At 42.6% G+C, this 22,262-nt stretch overlaps 1 protein-coding gene across 3 annotated transcripts in view; it reads left to right on the top strand.

The window, feature by feature from the left end:
* GAS7 (growth arrest specific 7) overlaps positions 1–18,503 on the top strand; it is a 108,329-nt gene extending 89,826 nt beyond the window's left edge. For 2 of the 3 annotated variants that reach the window (XM_075518733.1, XM_075518731.1), the window contains exons 10-14: positions 1,915–2,043; positions 4,074–4,197; positions 6,646–6,725; positions 9,110–9,208; positions 9,940–12,232. In XM_075518733.1, the coding sequence (XP_075374848.1) occupies positions 1,915–2,043; positions 4,074–4,197; positions 6,646–6,725; positions 9,110–9,208; positions 9,940–10,053 (546 nt within the window). In that variant the 3' untranslated portion in view covers positions 10,054–12,232. Of the gene's footprint in view, positions 1–1,914; positions 2,044–4,073; positions 4,198–6,645; positions 6,726–9,109; positions 9,209–9,939; positions 12,233–17,861 lie in introns of those variants that run through there. The other variant, XM_075518732.1, reaches the window with a different exon arrangement.
* The last annotated feature ends 3,759 nt before the right edge of the window (positions 18,504–22,262 follow it).

Genomic DNA, 22,262 nt, shown 5'->3' with positions numbered 1-22,262 from the left:
ATCTTTATGAGGATCTCAGAATTTCCCGTCCCATTATAAACCATGTGAAATAAACAAATATCTTTATATTAGGCAAGTAGAACTACCAGTGAAATGCTCTCCTGTTTGGTGTGTCCCTGGCCCTGGGGATTTTTATAAGGGTTTTCACAGCAATGCCTGCTTATGTCAGATGAGTCGGGTTGCCACCTCTTCCTCTGAGGATGATTGACTCATGTTGGGTCGTTTACCCAGGTTAATCTATTTATTAATGGAGCAGTCTGAAGAGCATGCAGACTGTTTAGCTACTTCAAACTCAGTTGGACACAGACATCTTTATCAATTGTAATACATTGCCTCTGGTGTTCACTGAAGCCATCCTGAACTTCTCTCTGTCCCAGTTCTTGTTCCATTGAGCATTGACAATTCTTGTGGCACAGCTATCGGTTTGTACCTCTGTTCTTGAAAGAGCTTGTGTTAACCATGCTGGACCACAGAGTTGTGAACAGGTCTTTATTAGCTTGCCTTCCTGATGAGACTGTCATAAAAATATTGTCCAGAATTTTCTAGTCCAACCCTCCCAGTCAGAGCAGGACTATCACCCACAGTGGATCAAATCAGCTACATCTTTGTCTAGCAGAGTCTTGAATATCTCTAAGGACAGAGATTTCACAACCTCTCTGGCCAACCTGTTCCAGTGCCCAGCTACCATTCTGTTGGGTTTTTTTTGGTTTTTTTGTTTTTTTTTTTAAATTATATTCAACCTGAACCTCCCAAAGCTCAATTGTCTGTTGTGACATTGCCTGGCCCTACAGAAGAATTTGGCTCTGTTACCCTTGCAGCTGACCTTCAGATAGCTGTAGGCCCTACTAGATCACCATGGTGCCAGTCTTCATCTGCCTAAACAAGCTCTGCTTTAGGCTTGTTTAACCTCTTTAGGATGTGTGCTGTAGGGCCTTGGCTGTCTTTGTAGCCTCTCTCCATTAAAAGGCTGTACTGAGCTTGACTGAAGTTTCCTTCTCCATTAAAATAGCACTGGAGAAAGGCCGAAAATACTTGCTTTCAGGGACTATTTGATACTGCTCCACTGTAGGCCATGTTAGGAGATTACGGACCCAACTCGCCTGCATTCATGGAGTCCAGCATCCCTGCAGGAGGGACAATAGAAAAGAAGTATTTGGTTTCTTCTGGGGAGGTGAAATATCTGTATCCCTTCAGAGTACATTTTCTAGATGTCAAAACTGTATCAGAAGGCCAAAGAGCAATATGATACAAACTCTGTCAGAGTTGAGTATTACTGGCTGTCAAGTCCTGCTTGTAAGAGATCAGTCACTTGTGCAGTCTTGATGGATCTCTCCTGAGTTCATTTCAGTGGTTTCTTGCCACTACTTAAAGAGTTTCAACTAAATACTCAGACTTCTCTTTAGGCTCCCTTATACTTGACAGAAATAAATAAAGTGTGCCCTTATTGGATCTCTTCTCGCTATACAGGAAACGCAGACGTGTCACCACAGTCCACCGACTCACCTTATTGCAGCCAGTGTTAGTGGCTTAAGTTTGTCTACTTGTTTTTTTAAAGCAAGTTGCATCAGTTAGGCCAGAATCAGAGCACCTCAAGTAGTGCTCTGGATATTGCCTGCAGTTGGATCTTACACGTAAGAAGAGAGAGATGATTTAACAGGGAGAGAGGAAGACAAGATTTCTGTCCTTTTGCTCTCTTCAGTAAATACGCCCTTAACAGAGCTGTCCTGCGAAGAGCTCTAAGTTTTGCAGTAGCTTCACTCAGAGCTCTCTTGGGGAAGAGAATTGTTGCTGTATGACATTGCCTTTGGCTGCAGTGTTTGTATTGTTTCCTCTCTGTCCTGAGCTCTGCTCAGCAGAAGAGCCAGGAGCCCGGCTCCTCATTATTGCCATTTCTTCCTTTGTTTTCATTACCAGCTTCAGAGCGAGGTAGAGAAACCCCTGCTCAACTTCAGAGAGAACTTTAAGAAAGACATGAAGAAGTGTGACCACCATATTGCAGACTTACGGAAGCATCTGGCCAGCCGCTATGCAGCAGTTGAAAAGGTGGGAGAGAGAACAAATTGGAGAGTTTATGAGATACTGCTGGTTTGGACAGAAAAGGAGCTGCCCCATGAAAAGTTTCTGTTCTGCCACAAAGAACTGCAAAGGTTTCTGTTGAGTGCTTTCTGCTGTTAGTTATGCTTTGCCAGGCCCCTGACGTGGTTTGCTGCTTAGCTGAGATTTGGGAAACTGGGAGCTACAGGCAGGGCTAATGCGTTACCGCTGAACTGGCTTTTTGTTTCATCCTCCCCTTCCCAATTTGGGACAATATATTTCTAATACATTTGGTGAAAATACTCCTTGCTCATGTGCATCTGGAATTCACATCTATTGCCCTCAAAATTTAAAAAACCTTGCCTTAGAATAGCAGCAAGGTCAGGCCAAAGGTGCACCTGGCTCAGTATCCTCTCATGCAGTGGCCAAAAGCAGGTGGCCAAGGAAGGCAGCTCAAACCTGGCACGGCAAGTCACAAACCCTCTCCCAGTTCCCGTTTTCTGTGCCTCACAGGAAACATCCTCACCTGAAAAACCCAAACAGCAGCAGCACCCTAGTATCAGGGGCTGTTTCAACATGAACATCCAGGAGGTAGCTGAGGTTGTGATTTAGGGAGAGTTATACCCACAAAAAGTACGCTCTTACCAGCAGCTGGCAGGAAACGGGATACCCATGCCTCGGCTGCCAAGACGTTTATGCCAAATGGTATCCTCATGCGGTTTGCTCTTGGGTGTAAGTTGGAAAGGAAAATATCATGCTCAGTCAACCCAGAAGGTTGTTTGGGCTTTCATTAAAGATCAGAGTTAACATGAGAAAGTTCGCCCAGTGACAGAATTGATGCAGGATACGCAAGGTTATTAGATGGTGTGTATGCAGGGAAGGCATTTTTCTGCAAAACAGTAAGTTCTTCACAGTCATACCTGCAAAGAAATACAGTACTCAGTAGGGATATTGAAAAGAATGAATTAGAATAGCCTTGAGGAGAGGGAATAAAAAAGGGAAACGCTGGGTCTGCAGTGTGCCTGGGGAAGCACACAGCTTCTCACCACATTGCTTTCCTGCAGCTCCCTCTTGCGACCTGCCAAGCCAAGCACAGGGTCTTTAAAACTGCAAACTGAAAAAAATTCAAGTAATGCCTCAAGAGCGTTGTAACTTGCAGGCTGGTGTGACTGTAGAAAACTGCAAGGTGCTAACAAAATATAATCATCCAAACTTAGTTTTAAACACTATAACTGGATAAAGAACAAATGTGACCTATTTTATAACAAGTCCATGCAAAACAAGTAATTTTAATTTTAGGTATTTAGGCAACTTCAGCAAATGAGGTGACAGCATGTATATGTGGTAATGATGTTTATTTGTTAAGACACTTTCCTAATTTGCCTGTATATGTTCAGTAATGATACTGATAAATCAGATTTTAAAAGCCTGAAGAACTTTAAAGTAAAGTAATTTAAATAATCAGTTGTAACCAGGTCTCAGGTTCTTGATTTCTACAGTAAGAACTACTGTTGTCATGAACCTGAACTAGTTTTTCTGAAATAAGTCCAAAAGTTCCTATTGTTAGTTTCTGGTAAGTGTATACTGAATCCAGAAGGTACTTAAAAATAAATTTTGTAAGGTACTTGAAATTCTTTCAACAATTTAGATCCTAAGAAAAGCAAATGGAAGAGGTGTCTTGCTGATGCTGATTAAGACATTTAGAAAAAGCTCCAGCTCCCCTTTCTTCCAGAAATAGTGAGAAAGTTACTAGGAAACATGAAAGTCTGATGATGCCTTTTGTACTGTGCCTTTCTAAGAACCTATGAAGAGTTCAGATGCATTTGCGATTTGTTGGTGACAACTTCTATATGGTGATAGGACACTTCTTTGAACACCACATGGTGTCCTAAGAACTTGAATCCCAGTTAGGACCCAGTTTTATGCAGAGTCCCTGACTTCTTACTGACAAATACTTGTGTGAAGGAGTCATAGATGGCTGAAGGCAGCTGGCAGCTCTTTTCCTCTAAAACATGTGACTCTTCTTTATTTACTCCAAGGCCCGGAAAGCCTTGACAGAGAGACAGAAGGATCTGGAAATGAAAACGCAGCAGCTAGAGGTGAAGCTCAGCAACAAGACAGAAGAGGAAATTAAGAAGGCGAGACGGAAGTCTACTCAGGCGGGTGAGTACCTGTGTCTGTCAGCGGCTGGAGGCGAGTGCAGCCCCACGGATGGCAGAAACAAGATGGGACGCAACTGCTCATCCACCCACGTGTTTCTTGTTTTTTAATATTGTAGCTACAAAGTCAAAGTGAACTGTGCTACAGATCTGTGTGGTATTAAATCCTCTCAAGAAACAAGCCCAGTTTTTCCAAGTCAGATGTCACAAAATGATGATTTTGATAATTGGGGTGAGAACAGTAAAAGGATGGTGAATTGTCATTTGTTTTGTGAAAATGTGCTGAGATAACTGAATGTTTTTGAAACTTTCAAAGTCAGATTCGAAGAAGCTCAGCTGAGGATGTTTCTTCCTTAAATCATAGTTTCTTCCTTGGTTCTTTCCTAAATCACAGTCATCCACAACTGTGTGAGTGCCTATTATGCTTCCTATTACTGTCTTTTTCCTTGAAAGTGAACTTTCTGTCTTTTTTCCACTGCTACTCAGTGATTAAAATTATTTCTGTTAAGGGATACTGAGGATATAGTAGTGTGTTCTACACTGTACTAGGACACAGCTACTTGATGTGACCTATGCATGTTTTACAGAGGCTCAAGCCACTTTTACAGGATCCATCAGGAACTGTCTTTCTTGTGATTTGCAAAGCTGATATGTGCAGCTCTGTTAGTACCTTCACTGAAAATATGTTTTAACTAGGGCTTCCATGGTTCATCCCTTCATAGGTCCATTCCTTGGCAGAGTGGTCCTTCGTAGTTCTGAAGCTTTTAAACTTCAGGATAGCCTGTCTGGGTTTTGAGGAGACTGAGAAGAGTCATTCACAGTGTGACCGTGTGTATAGGCAACATTAGAGGAGAAACAAAAGTTACGTGTTAGTGACAGGAAGCTCCATGAGAGATGCTCTTTATCTGTCTGCAAATTCACAGCTTCTCTGTGTTCTCTTGGGTCCTCAGAAATTAATTGTAATAGATACTTATGGAACAAGCAAGGGAGAGCTGCAGATCAGATGGGAGTAACCCAGAGTTTGGTGTGAGTCTCCCCATCACTCTCCCCCACTTTGTGCCACTGTTACGGTGTGCGGCAGGGGAGGACTTGCTCCATCCCTCTGCAGGTAGTGCTGCCCAGCAGCCCAGCTGGGGCGCTTGCGATGTGCACAGCAGCAGGGTGTAGTGATCTAGCTTTGAAATGAGACCTGCGCCAAGAGGATGATCAGACTAGAGAGCTCTAGACCAGACCCCTTCTACGATCCCACCGGTTACTGATAACAAAGCAGTGGTGTTGCTTTCTGCTCCCAGTTCATGTGTTTCACGGCTGTACAGTGGCTCAGATTCACTCGGGTGGGCGGAGGGTAACCCCAAGTCAGATAGCTCCCGAGGAGCCTCCTGGAGTGTGGGAGCCATTAGTTCAGACTTGTCATGTCAGACTAGGCATCCCCCGTCTGGGTGGATAAGCTTATTGCTGAGCTTTAAGCCCTGAATCCTGGTTTCTTCGTAGAGTTTGGTTGCCACCCCAAGTTCTAAGTCCGTGAGAGACTTCCAGATGCATTTACTTCTTTGACACTTGTTTGGTGCATGGAGTCCTGTTCTTAAAGCTTGACTCGTCCCCGGTTTAGATATTAAAGACCTTTTTGCACCTAAAAGACCAGGATGAATTTGATGCCTGGACCTAGGCATCAAACCGTTAGGGAAATCGTAACTGAGCCTCATTTAAAGAAGAAAGATAATTTACTAGCTGGAAAGCGATAATCTCTGGGACATCCTTTCCAGATTTTCCACCCACCTTTCCCCCTCTGTCAGAGCAGAGTCCTGCGACAAAGGAAAAAGTGAAATAATTGCAGCTTACTCTGTTACTGCCCTGAACACAGGAGGAAGCCAGAGATCAACTGGAATTGGGCATCTTCAGAGGCTGGAGAATGCATAAGTGTGCGACTGGGTTGAGGTTGCAAATAAGTGTCCCTTGATCTCAGACAGCTTGAGCCTGATGCTTCACTCCCGTTTTAAACAGACCTATCTTAGAATGCAGTCTCACCTACAGAGTGCTACCCTGCAGCTCAATAACTCTTTATTATTGATTTCCCATTTTAATTATTTTGTTTTTCAGATACAACTTTCTGTCTATGACCATTTTTTTTTTAACAGAAGTAACTTGTTTTCATAGTTCTGGGAATTTTGTAAAATATTACTTAATGCTCATATTTTCCTTTTTAAAATTTTGTCTTTCCCCCTCACTCTTTCTCACCCTAATCGCTTCATCTTTTACCACACATCAAGTGCGTGCATTTTGTTGAAATTTTGTTGCACCTAACAAATACCATGTAACAGAACTGCCTTTAGCTCCACCAGGACTGACCTTCAAACCCTCTGGGTCTGTCTACAAAACCTGAAGTGCAATTTCCTTCTAAGCTCCGTAACACTGGCTAGAGAAGACTAATGTGTTGCTATCTTGAACTTTTCAGGAGATGACCTGATGCGCTGCGTGGATCTTTACAATCAAGCCCAGTCCAAGTGGTTTGAGGAAATGGTGACCACCACTCTGGTATGTAACTCTGTGTAGCATCTTACATGTATAACATTGCAAAATTGTAATAGCGTACAACATTCATCACTCACAGCTAGTTACAGCGCAAAGCAGTGGGAAAAATTGGGTGATAAATCTCCTATTGTATTTCCCGTTCTCAGTTCTAAGAAAAACTCATATCGTTAGGGGAAGGAAGAAATAATTGTTTCTTTGCAGAAGGCATTAAACCAGTTCAGGGCTGCTTAGGGGCCAGAACGCTGGAATTGTCCCCAGGAAGGATGAAGTAATGCACAAGGAAGACATGGAAAAACGTGATAAATCACTGAATCCATTTATACATTAATGAATTTTTTTATTCCATGATTTTACAATTTCTTCAGGATGCCAGCTCAGAAGAGGCATGCTTTAATTGCCTATTGTTCTGTTTCCCTGAAGATAACACAGCTTACAGTATTTACCCTAAGGGAGTATACCTTTGGGGTTAGTCACCAAGATGCCAAGATACAGCTTTGATGTGCTGTATTCCTTGACATACCTGTACTGTGGCTTTAGGGCTCCTCCCTCATGTCATTCCTTAGAGCCCTTCTGGACAACAGCCAGTTGCTTTCAAAAGTCGGAAATAAAAATGTCTTTTGCATGTGTTTTTCTCATTGGACAAACACAAAACTGTAAACTCATCCTAATAAGAAGCAGGGTAATAAATTGCTCAGCATTTGGAAGTGTGTCAGTGCAATATTTAAACTGCAGTAAATAAATAAAGGCAGATGGATGAGTGGAAAAGCAGGAGGCAGATATCTTCCCAAAAGCAGAACAAGAGAGAAAAAGTTGGCTGTTCTACACATAAGGAATCTGATTCTCCTCTCACCTTCACTGGTGGTTTCTCACTGATGCAAATGCCACTGACCGTCAGTGCCACTGTGTCCACATACGGCCAGGTATATGTTAGCTGCATATTTGCTCCTGGAGAAGTACAGCTCGGAAGTGCTCTAGTGCTCTAGCTCAAGAGGGAAGTCATAGCCTGCAGGCTGCACAGCAGGTTTGTCAGTTGTGAAACTCACGCTGAGAAGCATTGGCAGGTAAGTCTTGGTATACATGAATATAAAATCTAAATTGAAAAACAGTCTGCATCTGATCAGCTCAGATACAGATTAGTTCATATGCAGCACAAAGTCGAGAGAGTCAAGGTCTGAAGATTTGTGTTTCCTTGCGTACCTTCCTGCCTGAAGCGTCTGCTGCAGATACAATGCACGTTCTGTGTATGGTGTGCTTACCAGCACTAGCACGCCGAGTTCTGCATTCTGGTCCTGCGCATCTGTGCCCTAAGTAAGGGAGTCTGAGTTCAAAGTGGGCCATTTTTTCCATAAGGGCAGTACATCAACCGGCAACAGCAATAGGAGCTCAGTCTATTTCAGTCCTGTCCATACCATAAGCTCCTTTGCTCTTCTTCCTCCCCAGGCAGATAGTCTGCCACCTGGGATTTTTGTGCTGTAACAAAGGATCTGTTTCCCAAAAGACATTTAACAAATTGCAGGTAGCACAGGGAAGGCAGTGTAGCAGCCTGCCTTCTTGTACATGTTCAGGTTGCACTCCACCATGATGCCCAGTAAGTGGACACCAGAAGTGCCCTCTGACGGCAGGTTTTTTAAGATCTGGCCCCATTGATGTTCCTGTGAATACAGAGCTTTCTAGCGAAACAGCGAAGTCCATTACAGTGTATGTTTTTAAAGGCAGACTTCCATAGCATGCTGCTTCCACTGCTGCCACTCAGATGGACAAGGAGGGACTAAATGCAGATTTTGGGGTATAATATCAGAATCCAGGAGAAGAGGGAGGCAGAAAAAATCAGGAGGAAAGTTAGAAGTCACCTGCCTTTTCAACTAAAGCGTTGCTGGCGTCTGCTTACTGCCAGCTGAGTGAGGTGGAGACTTGTCCCAGATCATAATCTGGTGAACAGATAAAACTGCTCTTACAGGTGTCTGGTTAGACCGAGGGCAGTCAGGCCCTCTGAGCCATGCACCCCAACAGTCTCCTGCTTCCCCAAGGAATCACTGTAACTTCTGGAGCTAGCAACAAAGCATGCAAAGCTTCTTGCAGGAAACAGATTCCCTCTTGCTTGCAGCGTCCCTGAAGACAGTAGCTCCTCTCTCTGCCTTGGTTGTCTGTTTTGGAAAGGTTTCGACCTTCATTTCTGTTGTTAGGCTCAGGCTGAAGTGAATTCTGTTGCTTGCTGTCTCTGATCCTTTGCAAATCAGAGGAATGTGCAACCACAGAGTTCAGCTCCAAAGCATGACCCTGAGGTAGTATCACACTGACTGGCAACCTTTTGGCAACCGTCATCCTTTCTCTGGGCCTTCAAGCTCAGCTTCCAAGAAAAATATGGACTTGTTTTTCTTCGTGTCCAGGAGCTTGAGAGACTAGAAGTTGAAAGGGTGGAGATGATTCGGCAGCATCTTTGCCAGTATACACAGCTGCGGCATGAGACAGACATGTTCAACCAAAGTGTAAGTCTGCTTTTTGTTCCGTCCCTTTGGTCTTTACTGCACTTCAGCTGAGCAGAACGGTCCCTATCCTGATCTGGCTGACCTGTGATGGAGATGTGAAGGAGATATGAAAAGTGTATGTGGTCAGCTTGTTAGTTTGCAGCAGTACTGTACTGCCACCTTATAGTCCTGCTCCCTGATCCTGGGTACATTTCATACTGCTGGATCACAGCTTTTTGCTGGGGGAGACACAATGAATTGAATTACATTTGGCCAGCATGCGCCATTATTAGCTCTCCCAGCATGATGCCCTACTCCTTGAGGTCATGTATACTTGCAAGGAAGATGGTAGATAGTTTCACTGTTGGGGAAGGGTGTATATATTTTTTTCTTATTAAAAACCTGGCTAGTTTTGAAGTATTAAAATAGGGGGGATGTATGCTGACCTCAGTACATGGTTGTATTTGGTGTAAGGTACAGATTGGAGGACAGGAGTCAGAGACTGACTGGCCAATGCCTGGCATAGGAAGCCTGTCTCTGCTTGACGTTAAAAGTCTGCCTCTTCTCTGCTTCCCGCTATGAGGCTTCACATTCAGATCTGGCTGTTGTCCACCGAGTCTCGCGTACGTGCAGTTCTCACTTGTCTGCAAATGCAACGTAGGCGTCCCATAGCTGCTCTACGCTTCAGAGCAATGACTGTCTGTGCTTGAAATGCGCCCTTGACATTTTGATTCTTGTTTTGTTCGTTTTAGACAGTAGAGCTCGTGGATCAGTTGCTTCGGAAAGTGGATCCTGCCAAAGACAGGGAACTGTGGGTAAAAGAACACAAAACTGGAGATATCCGACCTGTGGACATGGAAATATAGACTGATCTGTAGTTGTATGTGATGAGTCCACTGAATTAACCAGGCTAATGTTTGTTTTTTAAGGGTCAGAAGAGCGTAGGGAAAAGGTTGTTCCACTACCAGACACCTTGTAATTTATGCCTGTACAGGCTATCTCTGTTACATTTAGTCATTAAAATGGTCCTCATTGTGCTAAGCCTTAAGCACCAGACATTCCAGGGTGAAGAAACCAGATGTGTGCTTCCCACCAGAGGTTCCCAATTGCACGCAGCTTCCAGAAGAAATCTGCTTTCTGGTACAGAGAGAGCTCTGTTCTTCAGTGACTTTGTGCTACATCCCTTGCATGACTATCTTTATACTGTATGTTAGAACAACCATGCAGTGAGCCTCTGGCCAGCAAGTAGATAACTGTTTGAACATGATGCAGGAGGCAAGGAAGTCCTGATCATGAATCCCAGGTCTGTCACTGACTGCTTTCGTGGCCACAGGCAAGTCAATTAACTTTTCTGGCTCCCCATCTATAAAACACACATATCTCGCAGCAATGTTGTGCGAATACATTTATTTCATAGAGCAGTTTCCCACCATGGCAGTGAAGTGATGGCCCTTCTCCCAAACTCTATGGAGAAGACTCCTCTTCTTCCTGTTTTATACTCCCTCTCAGGGATAACATAAACCCATTATCATCATTATTTCTGTCCTAGGCCAATCAATAAGGTTGAAAGTGTTACCATCACCGTTATTTATCAGGAAAGACTTGGTCGTGCTATACCTACCTCATTAGCTGTCTGAGTGCCCTCAATGACAGAAAGAGGTTATATACCAAGGAATAAATGAGATGTTCAAAACCTTTCCTGCTTATGCAAGATGTTTTCTCGCAGAATCTCCTTAAAGACAGTCCTCTAACATTTTATTTGGGATCCAGGTTTAAATTGCCCTTTGTTGGTTCCTTCAGGTGAATATCACAGCCTTTAGGTATCTTTAATTACCAAGTTTGTCCAGCCAAATTGTGGAGTTTATCTTTTTAGAGCCTGATTTTCAAAGGTGCCATGAATCTGTGATGCTAGATTGCATTAAATGTAGATGTAGGTGCCCAGCACTTCTGCACCATCAGATTCTTAACCTTAGGTTTTTCCTTTGTTACCCTTACTGCAAACTACCAAAAATTCAACACTGCTCTTGGCACATAGTGTTACGTAGTTTGGAGACTGGTTTTGAAAAGATATTCATTTTCTTCTCCTGCTGTTATTTCTGATTGATTATTCAGTGTTGCTGTTAATATGTTTTTCAGCATTTCATACAATGCCAAGATTCTTAAGATTCTTGCTTTAGATCCAGCAGAAACCTTGATTCTCACCACTGTGGCCTTTACTCAGCGTTTACTGTGTTGTTATCTACAATTTCCCAAACCGTACTATTTCATTTGATCCACAGTTATGCTCCACTTTATCTCATTGTTACCATCCTTTTTTCCCCAGCACCAAAACTGCGTCCTTCTTTGGTTCTATTCAAGCTTTTTGTTCACCAGCCTCAAAGTGCTGTGATTCGATCATTGAGAATTTTTAATATTCCCCTTTACAAATACAAACTGAGACAGAGAAGTCTTATCTGAAACACATTTTTAATATCGCTGCAGTTATTATTTTTCTGGTTTGTTATTTCAAACTGAATTCTGTTGCATTTTCCTATTGTTCTCAACCATCTCTTTACCAGTATAGATTTGTTCCTATCTTACAAATGCCTCCACAACCCACTTCTCTGTGCATCATTAACCTTTAGAGACCTTTGCACGTTGGCAGGGGCAATGCCATGACCACTGCATGCTCAGGATCACTGTTCCTGGTGTGACACCTCCCGTACTGCACTTCCATTACACATTTCTGAATTTGTGACTACTATTTTATTCTTGGTGTTGGAAGCATCCATCACACTGCTATGTGAGTCTCTCCTAAGTTCCTGCAAAGACCATTGCAATACAAATGAAACATTGTTTGCCTGAGCGTCGCATGGTCCTTGAGCTCAGTTAGAGCACATACACTTCCCTTAGACTCCTCTTCTGCTGCTCAAGCAGGGAAGTTTTGTGATGATCTCTCTTTTTCAGTCTCCCTATTGATTCACTCTCTGTCCTATTAATTTTTTTGGCATACCAATGTATACTTTTCCTATCTCTACCATGCACTTTGGAGGACAGGCACTTTTTTTTTTTTTTTTAAACCACAGATGCAGGTGAGCTTTCAAAACTTCAATGGCCAAAAATAACTGGAGTACTTAAGAGCTGCAGCTCAGGTTGACCCCTGTATTCTAAGCTGAATTGTAAATTAAAATGAGCAATCTTGGCGACACCTCACCACATTCTTGTTTTGATTGCAAAACCAAGCTAGTTGTGCACTTTATACAGTATTCTCCTTAATAAATACCTGAAATAATCTGTTATCAACTACACTTTATTTTTCCTATTTCTTTAAAGATGTTTGTTAAAAATAACAAGACCTAAAAATAAAAAGACCTATTTTGGTCTGGAAATACTGTCCATTAGCACAGGTTTCTCTGAGGACTGAAATGTATTTTGGTTCCTCAACTAAGGTGTATTTAAGCTGCTCTCAATTCTCTGCTGTATTTTCTGGTAAATTTCTTTTCCCTTTTGTTTTATTTCCAGACAGTTTTCCTACTTCTAGTTTTTGGTCCATTTGAAATGTTGCAGGAATGCGTGAGCTGCACAGAACAATAATTCTCTTGATGGAGTCTGTACCTCTTTTGCACTTCGATAATCTGAGGAGAGCACTTGTACCTGGCTGTTAATCTTTACCAGGCCCAGCAAGCTCTCCAGCGGTGCTGCTCTGCAATGGGTGAGATGCTTCCTCTACAACAAGACTTTCATCTGTCATCGGTGGAAGTGTTAGGGAAGTTTTGCTGTTGCTTGTAGACAGTTTCCAGTTTATTTCCTGCAAAAGATGATATTCCCTTGTGATACGACACTACAGACAGTGGGATCAGTGTTACCTGGCTCATTCACTTCTCTGCCTCATGGATCCTGGACAGTGTGATGCCTTAGAAGTCAGGGAGTGCTGGAGCCCCTGTGCTTCTGAACAGACGGCATCTTCAAAGAAGGTAGTGGCATGTTTGAAGGGAAGCATGACCGCCTGCCCTCGTGTTTGTTCCTAACAAGGTAACTTTGGGAGTTTCAGCATTGCTCTATTCATCTTCTATTGAGTTGCAAAAATGCAGTTGAACCCAGTCTTTCCTCATGCTCATCCTAAACAGCTTCTTCTCCAGAGCAAGATCAAGCTTCGTGTTATGTTAAAAGAGCTAGCATATGAAAAGCATGATGCTGCTGCAATGGGACAATTAATTAGGACAATTAATTGGAATTACAACAAACAATTAATAGGAATAGCAAAGTAAGTCTCTTGCCTCCATAGGTACTGAGCTTAAGGGTTATCTTGTTTCATCTGGCAGGTGGGCTTTTACTATTTTAGTCACTACAGGTATCGGTCTTTTTTTTGTTGAGTGACAAGGCTGTCTTACATCTTCATATGGCTCTGTGGTCACAGAGCTGTTTGCTTTCACCTGAAGAGGTACAATTAGTGGGAATGTGCCTCTGGTTCTTATCTGGTAGCTCTGCTTGCCCAGGTCTGTGTTTCAGGAGTCCTGCCGCTCCTGCAGAGCTCCCTCTTTGTCTAAGCGATGCTGTCACATACTTGTCTCGTGCTGTCAAGACTCTGGTTCCCTGGCGATCTCTGCTTCAGCCAGAGCCTCTTGGCCTTTGTCTGAGCTCAAGGGTTTCATGAATTCCTATGGCTCTGAATCCATTGGGTGTCCTGACTCCAGTGCCAGAGCTGGTGAGGTGCTTACCAGCTGTAACCTTAGCTACTGTACAGAATGAGAACATTTTATTCATCATCCATACCAGCCCACCTATGTCTTCAAAGCCATCTTCTGGCACAGTTTACTCAATAGAAAGTCCTTGTTGGAAGTCTTTCTCTGAGGTATTCTTTCAGCTTATTTCCTAACAGAACTCATTCTGGATCCAGTGCTGTTGGCTGTTCCCTGTTGGAGTTAATGAGCTGAAAGCAACGGGTCCTTCACTATGTGGGCCAAGTGCACTTTTCTCCCATCACTGGCAAGACTCCAGTTGCTTTCACAAAGCGACATCCAAAAAGGCCTAATTTTCAGATTTCCAATCTGCTCCAGATTCACTCATGTCTGTAACTCACATTTCTTCATCACTTCTATGTGTTGAACATCTTTTGAAAGACTTCAGTTGTTCCCTTATAGGAATGTTATTTCATTCTTTGACACTGAGATCTTTAGAGATGGCTTTAATTTTTTTTTTAATGTTAAAATAGTGTAACAGCAGTGAAAGTCATATGGAAGTCACTGTTATGTTTCTAGAATACTCTTCCCCTTCTGCAGCCCTGCCTGAGCTGCTGTGGGGTAGCTGTGCTCCCCCTCGTGTTGCACAGTTACAGTAAACACTGAAATCGTTCTTCCTTTCGTGCATACCAGGCAGCATGCAAACTTGTGCTCTGGTTCTCTTCACCCTTTATGCATCTGTGCAGTTTTGTGCTGCAGAATGAGCTGCTTTTGGTTTAACTGACAGCCCCATGCTGTAATTTCAGTGTGTGTAGCTGTCTTGTGACAGTGAACTGCACTCAGATCACTGCTTTGGGTTTTTTTGATTTTTTTTTTTCTTAACAGGAATTTTCTGTAAAGCATTCACAGGAAACTTTTACATGCTCAGTAGCAGTCATAATTTCTCAGACCTTCCCAGAACCTCTTTACATTTGTCCCTGTTTTTAATGTCATTAGTTAAATGTTTGCTGCAAGTTAGGTTCTTTCTGTAGAAATGTGCACTTCACCTGCTCTTTGGAAGTGCTCGGCACTCAGAGATTTCTTGGAACACAACAGGGAGCATGTAGGTGATAAGAGACTTTGAAAATCAGGCTAACAAATAGAAATGCACAGGCCTCTTTTTTCCTTAGTCATTGAGTACATGTATAAGGTAAACATTAAGAAATTAGAACCTCAAATACTTAATGTATAAGACCTGCCTGCTATACGTGCAGTTCCCAGCAGCTCCACAAGTGACCCTGTATCAGGCTGCGGTAGGAGCGCAGCTCTAGAGCATGGGCCTACAGCTCAGCTTCTGATGCAGCTGTAAAAACCCAAATCCAAAATTAAGTTTAAAAGTAGCTCTGCCCATCTATTCCTTCAGTCACACACAGGGAGAAAAAGAGCACTGCTTACCCAGGTGGGTCCTTCACTATCAAGCACCTTAAGAAATCCAGACCAGCACCTTGAAGGTCCCCCTGGAATGAGTAGATGTGACTTCTTGGTGTGATCAATTGATTGTTTCCTTCTGAATTGAAAACATATTTGCTATTTTATAGTAGCTAGTGTGCTCTTTTGCACTAGTGCAGCCTGCTGGGTCTGTCCCCAGAGATGGCAGTCAGAGTCTGGTGTCCTGGAGGCAGTCCTGGTCACCCTTACATTTCCGCTTTGCGAGAACTAGGTCTTCAAAAGATAGTGTCAAAAAGGCAGTTTTCAAAAGAATGAGCTTTCCTGATCACAGACCTTTCTGGAAAGTCTGTAGGATTTTTGTTACCCAGCTTGTGTTGAAATAGGAGAATGAGGTCCCAGAGGTTGCGGAAGCGTTGCTGTGAATGGTTCTTCCTGTGTGGGCATTCCTCCTGTACTTGTACAGTGGTAGGGAACGGCTGGCAGGCATCCTTCTTTGCACAGCAGAGGTGTCTGACATTCTACCAGAGGAGCCTGCTGCTCACGTTTAACTTAACCAGGTGGGCAATAGTGACAGGCAGATCCAAATTAAAAACAGACACATAGGGCAGGAAAATATTTAGCTTCCCTAGTGGCATTTGAGCTTCCCAACACGAGGCACTCATCTCCCTCAGACCCTGACCGGTCCAGTAACAGGCTCATCGCTTTCCAAATTCTGCTTAGCACGTGAAAATCAGTGATGAAATGTTCCCTTGTATCTATGGCTTGATACAGGGCTCTCCAACTAGCATCTGGTTGTGCCAGCAGGAGACCGGTATGTGGCAACGCCACACTGGTGACTACAGAATGGCTTTTGGCATTTGGCAGCATTGTGATGTCCTGCACCCTTGCACTGAACTGACTGTAAGTCAGGCAGAGACGTGTCAAGCCTTGCGTGCAGGTATCGTCCAGGAGCTTGGAGCACACAGTCTTTTTGTTGCATAATGGTGATGAAGTCTTTCCTGTCAGCAAATCCTTGTCTTTTCCTGAGAAGCGCTATTGTATAAATAATATTCATTACTTTGTCTTATAGTAGATCTTATTCATATAAATGTGCATCTTTCAATTCTTATTTTTTTCCTCTTCATTGTTACTGTAGCCAACCCTCCATTACTGAGGTACACCAGTTTTCAGAATCTTTTGTTTAATTTTGAATTTTCATAGAACATCTCTGTTGCTTTAATGTGCTGACCAAACTTCATGCTTTTGGATATTTTCTGAGAGTGGTAAGTGCATGCTTTTTGGAGGGGTTAGTTTGGTTTTTGTTTTGGATTTTTCTTATCAGCCACCGGGTTTGGAAGTGCAATGACTCCTTTTTGTGCTAGTCACAGTTTATTTTTTCTTCCTGGACATTTTTTCTGAAGGGACCAACACATAGCACAATTTGACTTAAATTTCTAATCCCATGCATTCCTCAAGGCAAAAACCTTTTGTGCCTAATGATGCATCTGATTCTAAGAATTGCACATGGATAAAATCTTTCATAGACCAATAAAAAATAAGTCTTAGGTTAACTGCATAATAATTACAGAAAAAATATATAAATTTGAAACATTCAAATTTAATTCCCTCAACTTACATTAAGTTGAACTATTTCAGGTGTGTCGTAAGAGACAAACTCAGTGGATATTCAGAACAAAAGCTTTTCAGCTGCTGTATTCAGGTTCAGTGAGTGGACAAGACTATAATTTTGAATATATGCAGTCTTTCAGGGCTACTGATTTAACAAGTAACTGAGTAATGGCTTGTATCACAACCCTACTAAAATTCTGCTAGTAGTTCCCCTTGAAGTGCCTCTTTAAATTGTATCTGCTACAAGCATGTAAAATACAGAGGTTCACCCTACAAATTTCCAAAACTCAGGAGCAGCCAGTATGCACAGATCTGTGCAGGATTCTCAACCCTCCTTCCTTGTGCACTCTTCTAGGACATCCACATATCAAGTAGACCTGCCTTTGTCTCACTGATCATTTACTGTCCAGCACAGTCATCCTAAATTCTCAATGCTGAAAATGGAGTAGGAAATGTTAGACTTAAAAGCAACTGCATTGAAGGAGCATTGCTAACCTAATCTTCTGACACATCCTTCAGTATAGGGGTCTCCGTAGAATAAGCAGGGAATTCTGCATAAAAACAGTTGAGTAAGTGGCATTTGGGGCCTAAGTAGGCCTTTATTGTGTAAAATAAAAAAACTTGACTTTTTTTTTTTTTTTAAAGCAGTTGCTGAAAAGAAATTTTCTGGTACTGGAAGTCTAAAGCTTCCAAAATAGTGACTTCGAGGATCTCATATCTGCATGACGTGACAATCTGAGTAATTTGAATTTGGGAACGCTTGACCTGAAATCCCTTGTTCCTTTGGAGTTTTTTGATGTGATGGCTGAGATTTTCAGAATAGCCTAAGGAATTTGGATGTCCATTTACCACTCTTTTACTCCAGCAGGTCAAAAACACTCTTTAGGGACAGCAACCTCTATCCATTATGAAAAAAGCAGGTACTAGTATTGGACAAATATTTTCTTCTCCTCCTTAGATGGTTTCCTTTCTTTTGGCAGCCCAAGACTGTGAAAAATCCACCGAACAGTTTTGCAGACATTCTAACAGCAGGGATTCAAAGGAGGGCCAGATCACCATACACTAAAACAGAGTTTTCTACTAAAATAAAGTTGCTTATTTGGTCCTTTTTGTGTAACTTTTGCTAAATATTTCTAAATTTCTAGGAAAGTTGTCTTTTGCCAGTACTAATGACTTATTTTTAAAGATGTTTAAGCAAAATTTTATAACTCTCCATAAATTTTGGCTGAATAGACCCCTTAAATAGTTTATGTATCATGCAGCCTCTGTCTGGGTAACTAGTAAATCTTGGATCATTGTGCAAATTATAGGATGGCTTTTGTTCCATAAGGATACATGAAGGAATCACTTACTGAACTTATGAAGTTGAACGCAGAAAAGATTTAAGGGGCAGATCTTCAGCTCGGGTAAACTGGCAGAGTTCGGTGGAAGCTACTTTATGTCAGCTGTGGATCTTGTCCTTCAGTGTTGAAGGCATTTCCTATACATAATTTTTCTGTCTTACTGTAAAACAATTTCATATGGTTAAACTGTATTTTCCTATATTGTTCTGCAAGTTTATATGCACCACCACAGTGCTCATCTCATCTCCTGTAAAATAAACTGTACAGAGACACATTGAGCATGGAATTGTCTTTACCCAGTTGCTTTTTCTTCTACCAAAGCCACACACCTTTCGAATGCAATATCATCAAAGAACACTTGGGGTGCCATATGCACATGTACTGCTTTGTTGATACCAGCTTAGTGCAGCTTGAATTTACAATCCCATCACTCGGGTGTAATCTACTTGTATTTACCCTTTTCAGATCTTTGCATGATATTCAGATGAGTACAGTCCCTAAAATTTCATTTTTATTAGGAAATCAATTTAAGAAGCACCTGTAGTTAAGTGGTTTGGTTTCTTAAACAGGCAGGCCAGCTGACTGTGATCAGTCTGAAAGCAGCTGCTGTGAAATGGGCATGCTTTAAATGATCTGTAAGTCTTCTACACCCAGTTACTCCTTTACCTGCAAGTTCCACATGCATCTTGAAGCTTAGTTGAAGAGAAAACACTGTTGTAAAATGTTGTTGTTAATAAATTGTTCTACTTTGAATATTTGAGTTAACATGCATGCTGGCAGGTTTTCTGACAAAGTCAAAATCAGCCTTGCCAAAATCCTGTCTAATCCAACAACTGTCTTCAAAAGTGACCAGTGTGGGATACTGCCATAGAAGCAGAGCTCAGAGCAAGCGGATGTTGCAGTTCTGCAGAACACAAGCCCACCTTTCCAGCAATGTGTGACTCTGGGACCTCGGAGGTAATGGCATTATCCACACATCTCATAAAATTCAGTGGAGCTTTCTTCTAAGAATTTGTCTCATTTTGAACTCATGTAAAAATTTAGTTCCTGCAACCACCTGCAGAATAGCATTCCGCAGCTCCGTGGTGTGTTTGTACACTGATGTGGTAAGTAGTTGCAGAGGTGTGCACACTCTTCTCAAGAAAAAAGAAAGGTAAGACACTGAAAACGTTCCAGGTGGAAGCTTGGTTTTCACAGCAGAGTCTTTGCACCTTGCCCAAAGTAGCCTAATTTTGTTAAAAAAATCTCAGAATGCTGTTTCAGATGTTGGTGCATGGTATAGACCAGCTTGGTGAATACTTAACAATTCTCCACGTACTGTGGTACATTTAACTGCAACTTACCAGCAAAAAGCATTTTCAGTTGTAGAGGACTTTGATACAACTTTGAAACCCAAGATGGGGAGTTACTGTACAAGCCATGACACTTATTTGCTACGCTGGTGTAGTGCCAGCACTCAGAAAAACGTAACGGTGAAAGGACCAGAGTGGACGGTGGAAGGGTGGCAGCCTCGTAGTCTGAGACATTTAGACATAAAGGGCAGGAGGTTTTACTCCATTCTGCACAGGAATACCTGTGCTAGACTTAGGCAACCAAAATAATTTAAAAATCAGCTTGGATTCCACTGTGCAATCAAGCCTTTGACCCTCTCATATTCCTCAGAAGTAGAGAGCAAACTGCAAGGGCATCAGTGAGGCGATTTGATTTCAGACCGCTTTTGGGACTAAGAAGTAGACATGCTTTGTGCCTCAAGCTGTTATCTAATATTTCAGAAGTTCCTGTTAATTATAAATAAAATTATGTCAATACAGTCTGCATCTTCTGCTGTTTCCCTGATCAGCAATATGATCCTGAAATCTCCACATAAATACAAGTTTTCTATATGGTGAACTGGACAGTATGTTAGGAGTATCCTAAATTCTACTTTATTGCAAATATTAAGTATAAGTGGAAATCAGACGCTGTGTGCACACTATCAGATTGGATCAGATCCCATTTTGCTCTGCTTGCTGTTCCTCACAGCACCTGCACTGCATTTGTGCTGGGTCCCCCTGCCTTCGGGGGTGGCATAACTCAGTCTTGTTGAAGGCAGAATTTGGGAGCGATTCAGTGGTTAAAATGATGGGAGAACTGCTGTGAGAGGCAGGCTCTTGATTGCACACGGCAAAACGGTGCTGCAGCCCTGCCCTGACAAGCCTTGGTCCCCACATGCTCTTCCCCTGCCCCTGCGTGCACTGATGCAGCTCCAGCTTCAGGGAAGAGGTGCAGTAGACTGCTGAGGAATGTTGCAAAGAAATACTAAATCCCCAAGAAACAGAACAAACTGTTAAAATTCCTCCCACTTGAAGAGGGGGTGGGATGTGTTGGGGTGGATTTGCATGAATAGTTTGCAGTTCTGAGCAGCGTTTTCAAAAGTAAAGGGCTGGATTGCTGTGATGAATTACTGCTTTGCTCTTCAGTGCTGAACCTATTGGAAAGCCCTGGCAGGGTGCAGCCCTGCCTGCTGTCAGGGTGGGTGGAAGGTGGTGTGGATTTCTTGACTGTTTTGAAAAGCTGGACTTTTCTGAGAAGGGCACTGGTGACTGGTAACCCCGCTTAGAAACAGTTTTTCAGACTATTCAGAGCTGGGAGAGGTGCAGCTCTGGAAATGCTTTGGATGAGGTGCAGCTGTGAAGAGTGGTTCGGGCATGCACAAAACACCCCCTTGCCTGTGTTGCTGTTCCTGGGCATGTGCCACAGGTAGGATGTGTATAGCCCCTTTGCCAAGTCACTTAACTGGCAGATTCTGAACTGATGGCCCCGTCAACAGGAAGAAGACCCAACAGGAGCCTGGGGAAAACATGAACTCAAAGTTCCTGAAGCTCATGAACTCAAAGCAACTCAAAGAAAAATGCTTTAACCAAGACAGGTTTTGTTTGTGACAGTCCTGAAAACTGCAGCGAATGCAGACTGCGCTGTGTCAACGGCACCCGCCCAGACTTGGCCAGATCCTCTCTTATTCTGGCTGTTCTGCAAAGGGACTGCTGCCACAGGGGCACGCCACTTCAGCGGTCAAATTATATAGGCACGTAATCAGTCAAGTAATCAGTCAGAGATGGCTGAATGAGGGTTTTACACAGGGTATTTCAGGACTAGGCATCTGCTTTGTTGGCTGCAGATACCAGCCTGCATTTGTCTTATGCTGTTGAAGAGAAGTGTTAACTTTTGATACTGTATACTATATTTCAATTATTGATTTTGGACTGTCATGCAACTTGTGGAAAAATGCAGCATTTCAGGCATATCTGTTTCAGGGCTAAGACTACTCTGCAGTGACCTCCTATGCAGTAAAAGCCCCACCAATTGATTTGAGGAAAATATTGGTATTTTTTTATTTATTTTTTATTTCAGACAGGGACTTCCTGCAACCAGCATACATTGTAGGTGGATGTTTAATATAACTCATGAGCCTGGAAAGCCTTGCAACCTTTTAGAACCGTTTAGAACTGACCCTTTTCACGCAAAACCAGTGCTTTGTCACCTAAGATGAAATGTTTGTGTAGATCTACCTTACAAAAAGGCATTTCTGCAAGTTTTTCTCATATGCTCATTCATACTGTCCTACAGTTCCCAAATAAGAAAGATTTGGGAGTGTCTAGAGCCCCAACACTGCTCCTGCTGTGATAAAAGCAAAGTTAGTCTTTTATTAACAGTAGCCTGCTCTACCTAACAGACAGAAAGCATTGCCCTAAGGTGCTATATAGGTCTGGACTCTGGAGATTGTCTTTTGTTGCAGTGCCCAGTAATTATTTCCGTCTTTGAAGGAAGTGCCCTGCAGTGCTTCATGAGGCATACATCTTTCTTAACTCATGTCTGATAAAAACCCAGTAGTTGGTAGGTTAGTAAAACTTAACAGGGTCCAAGGAACATGTAATTAACTGTTCCGTATTTGTAAGAGAAAACCTTTTATCAGTCTTCTGTTTGGCAAATGAACAGCTCTTTCCATGTTCACAGTTTGGGGTTTTGCATGGGGGCTTATGTCCAAGAAGCTAAAGGCTC

Source organism: Mycteria americana, chromosome 16 (assembly GCF_035582795.1).
Source record: "Mycteria americana isolate JAX WOST 10 ecotype Jacksonville Zoo and Gardens chromosome 16, USCA_MyAme_1.0, whole genome shotgun sequence".
Taxonomy (NCBI): Eukaryota; Metazoa; Chordata; class Aves; order Ciconiiformes; family Ciconiidae; genus Mycteria; species Mycteria americana.
This window is presented reverse-complemented; position numbering and strand designations above follow the sequence as displayed.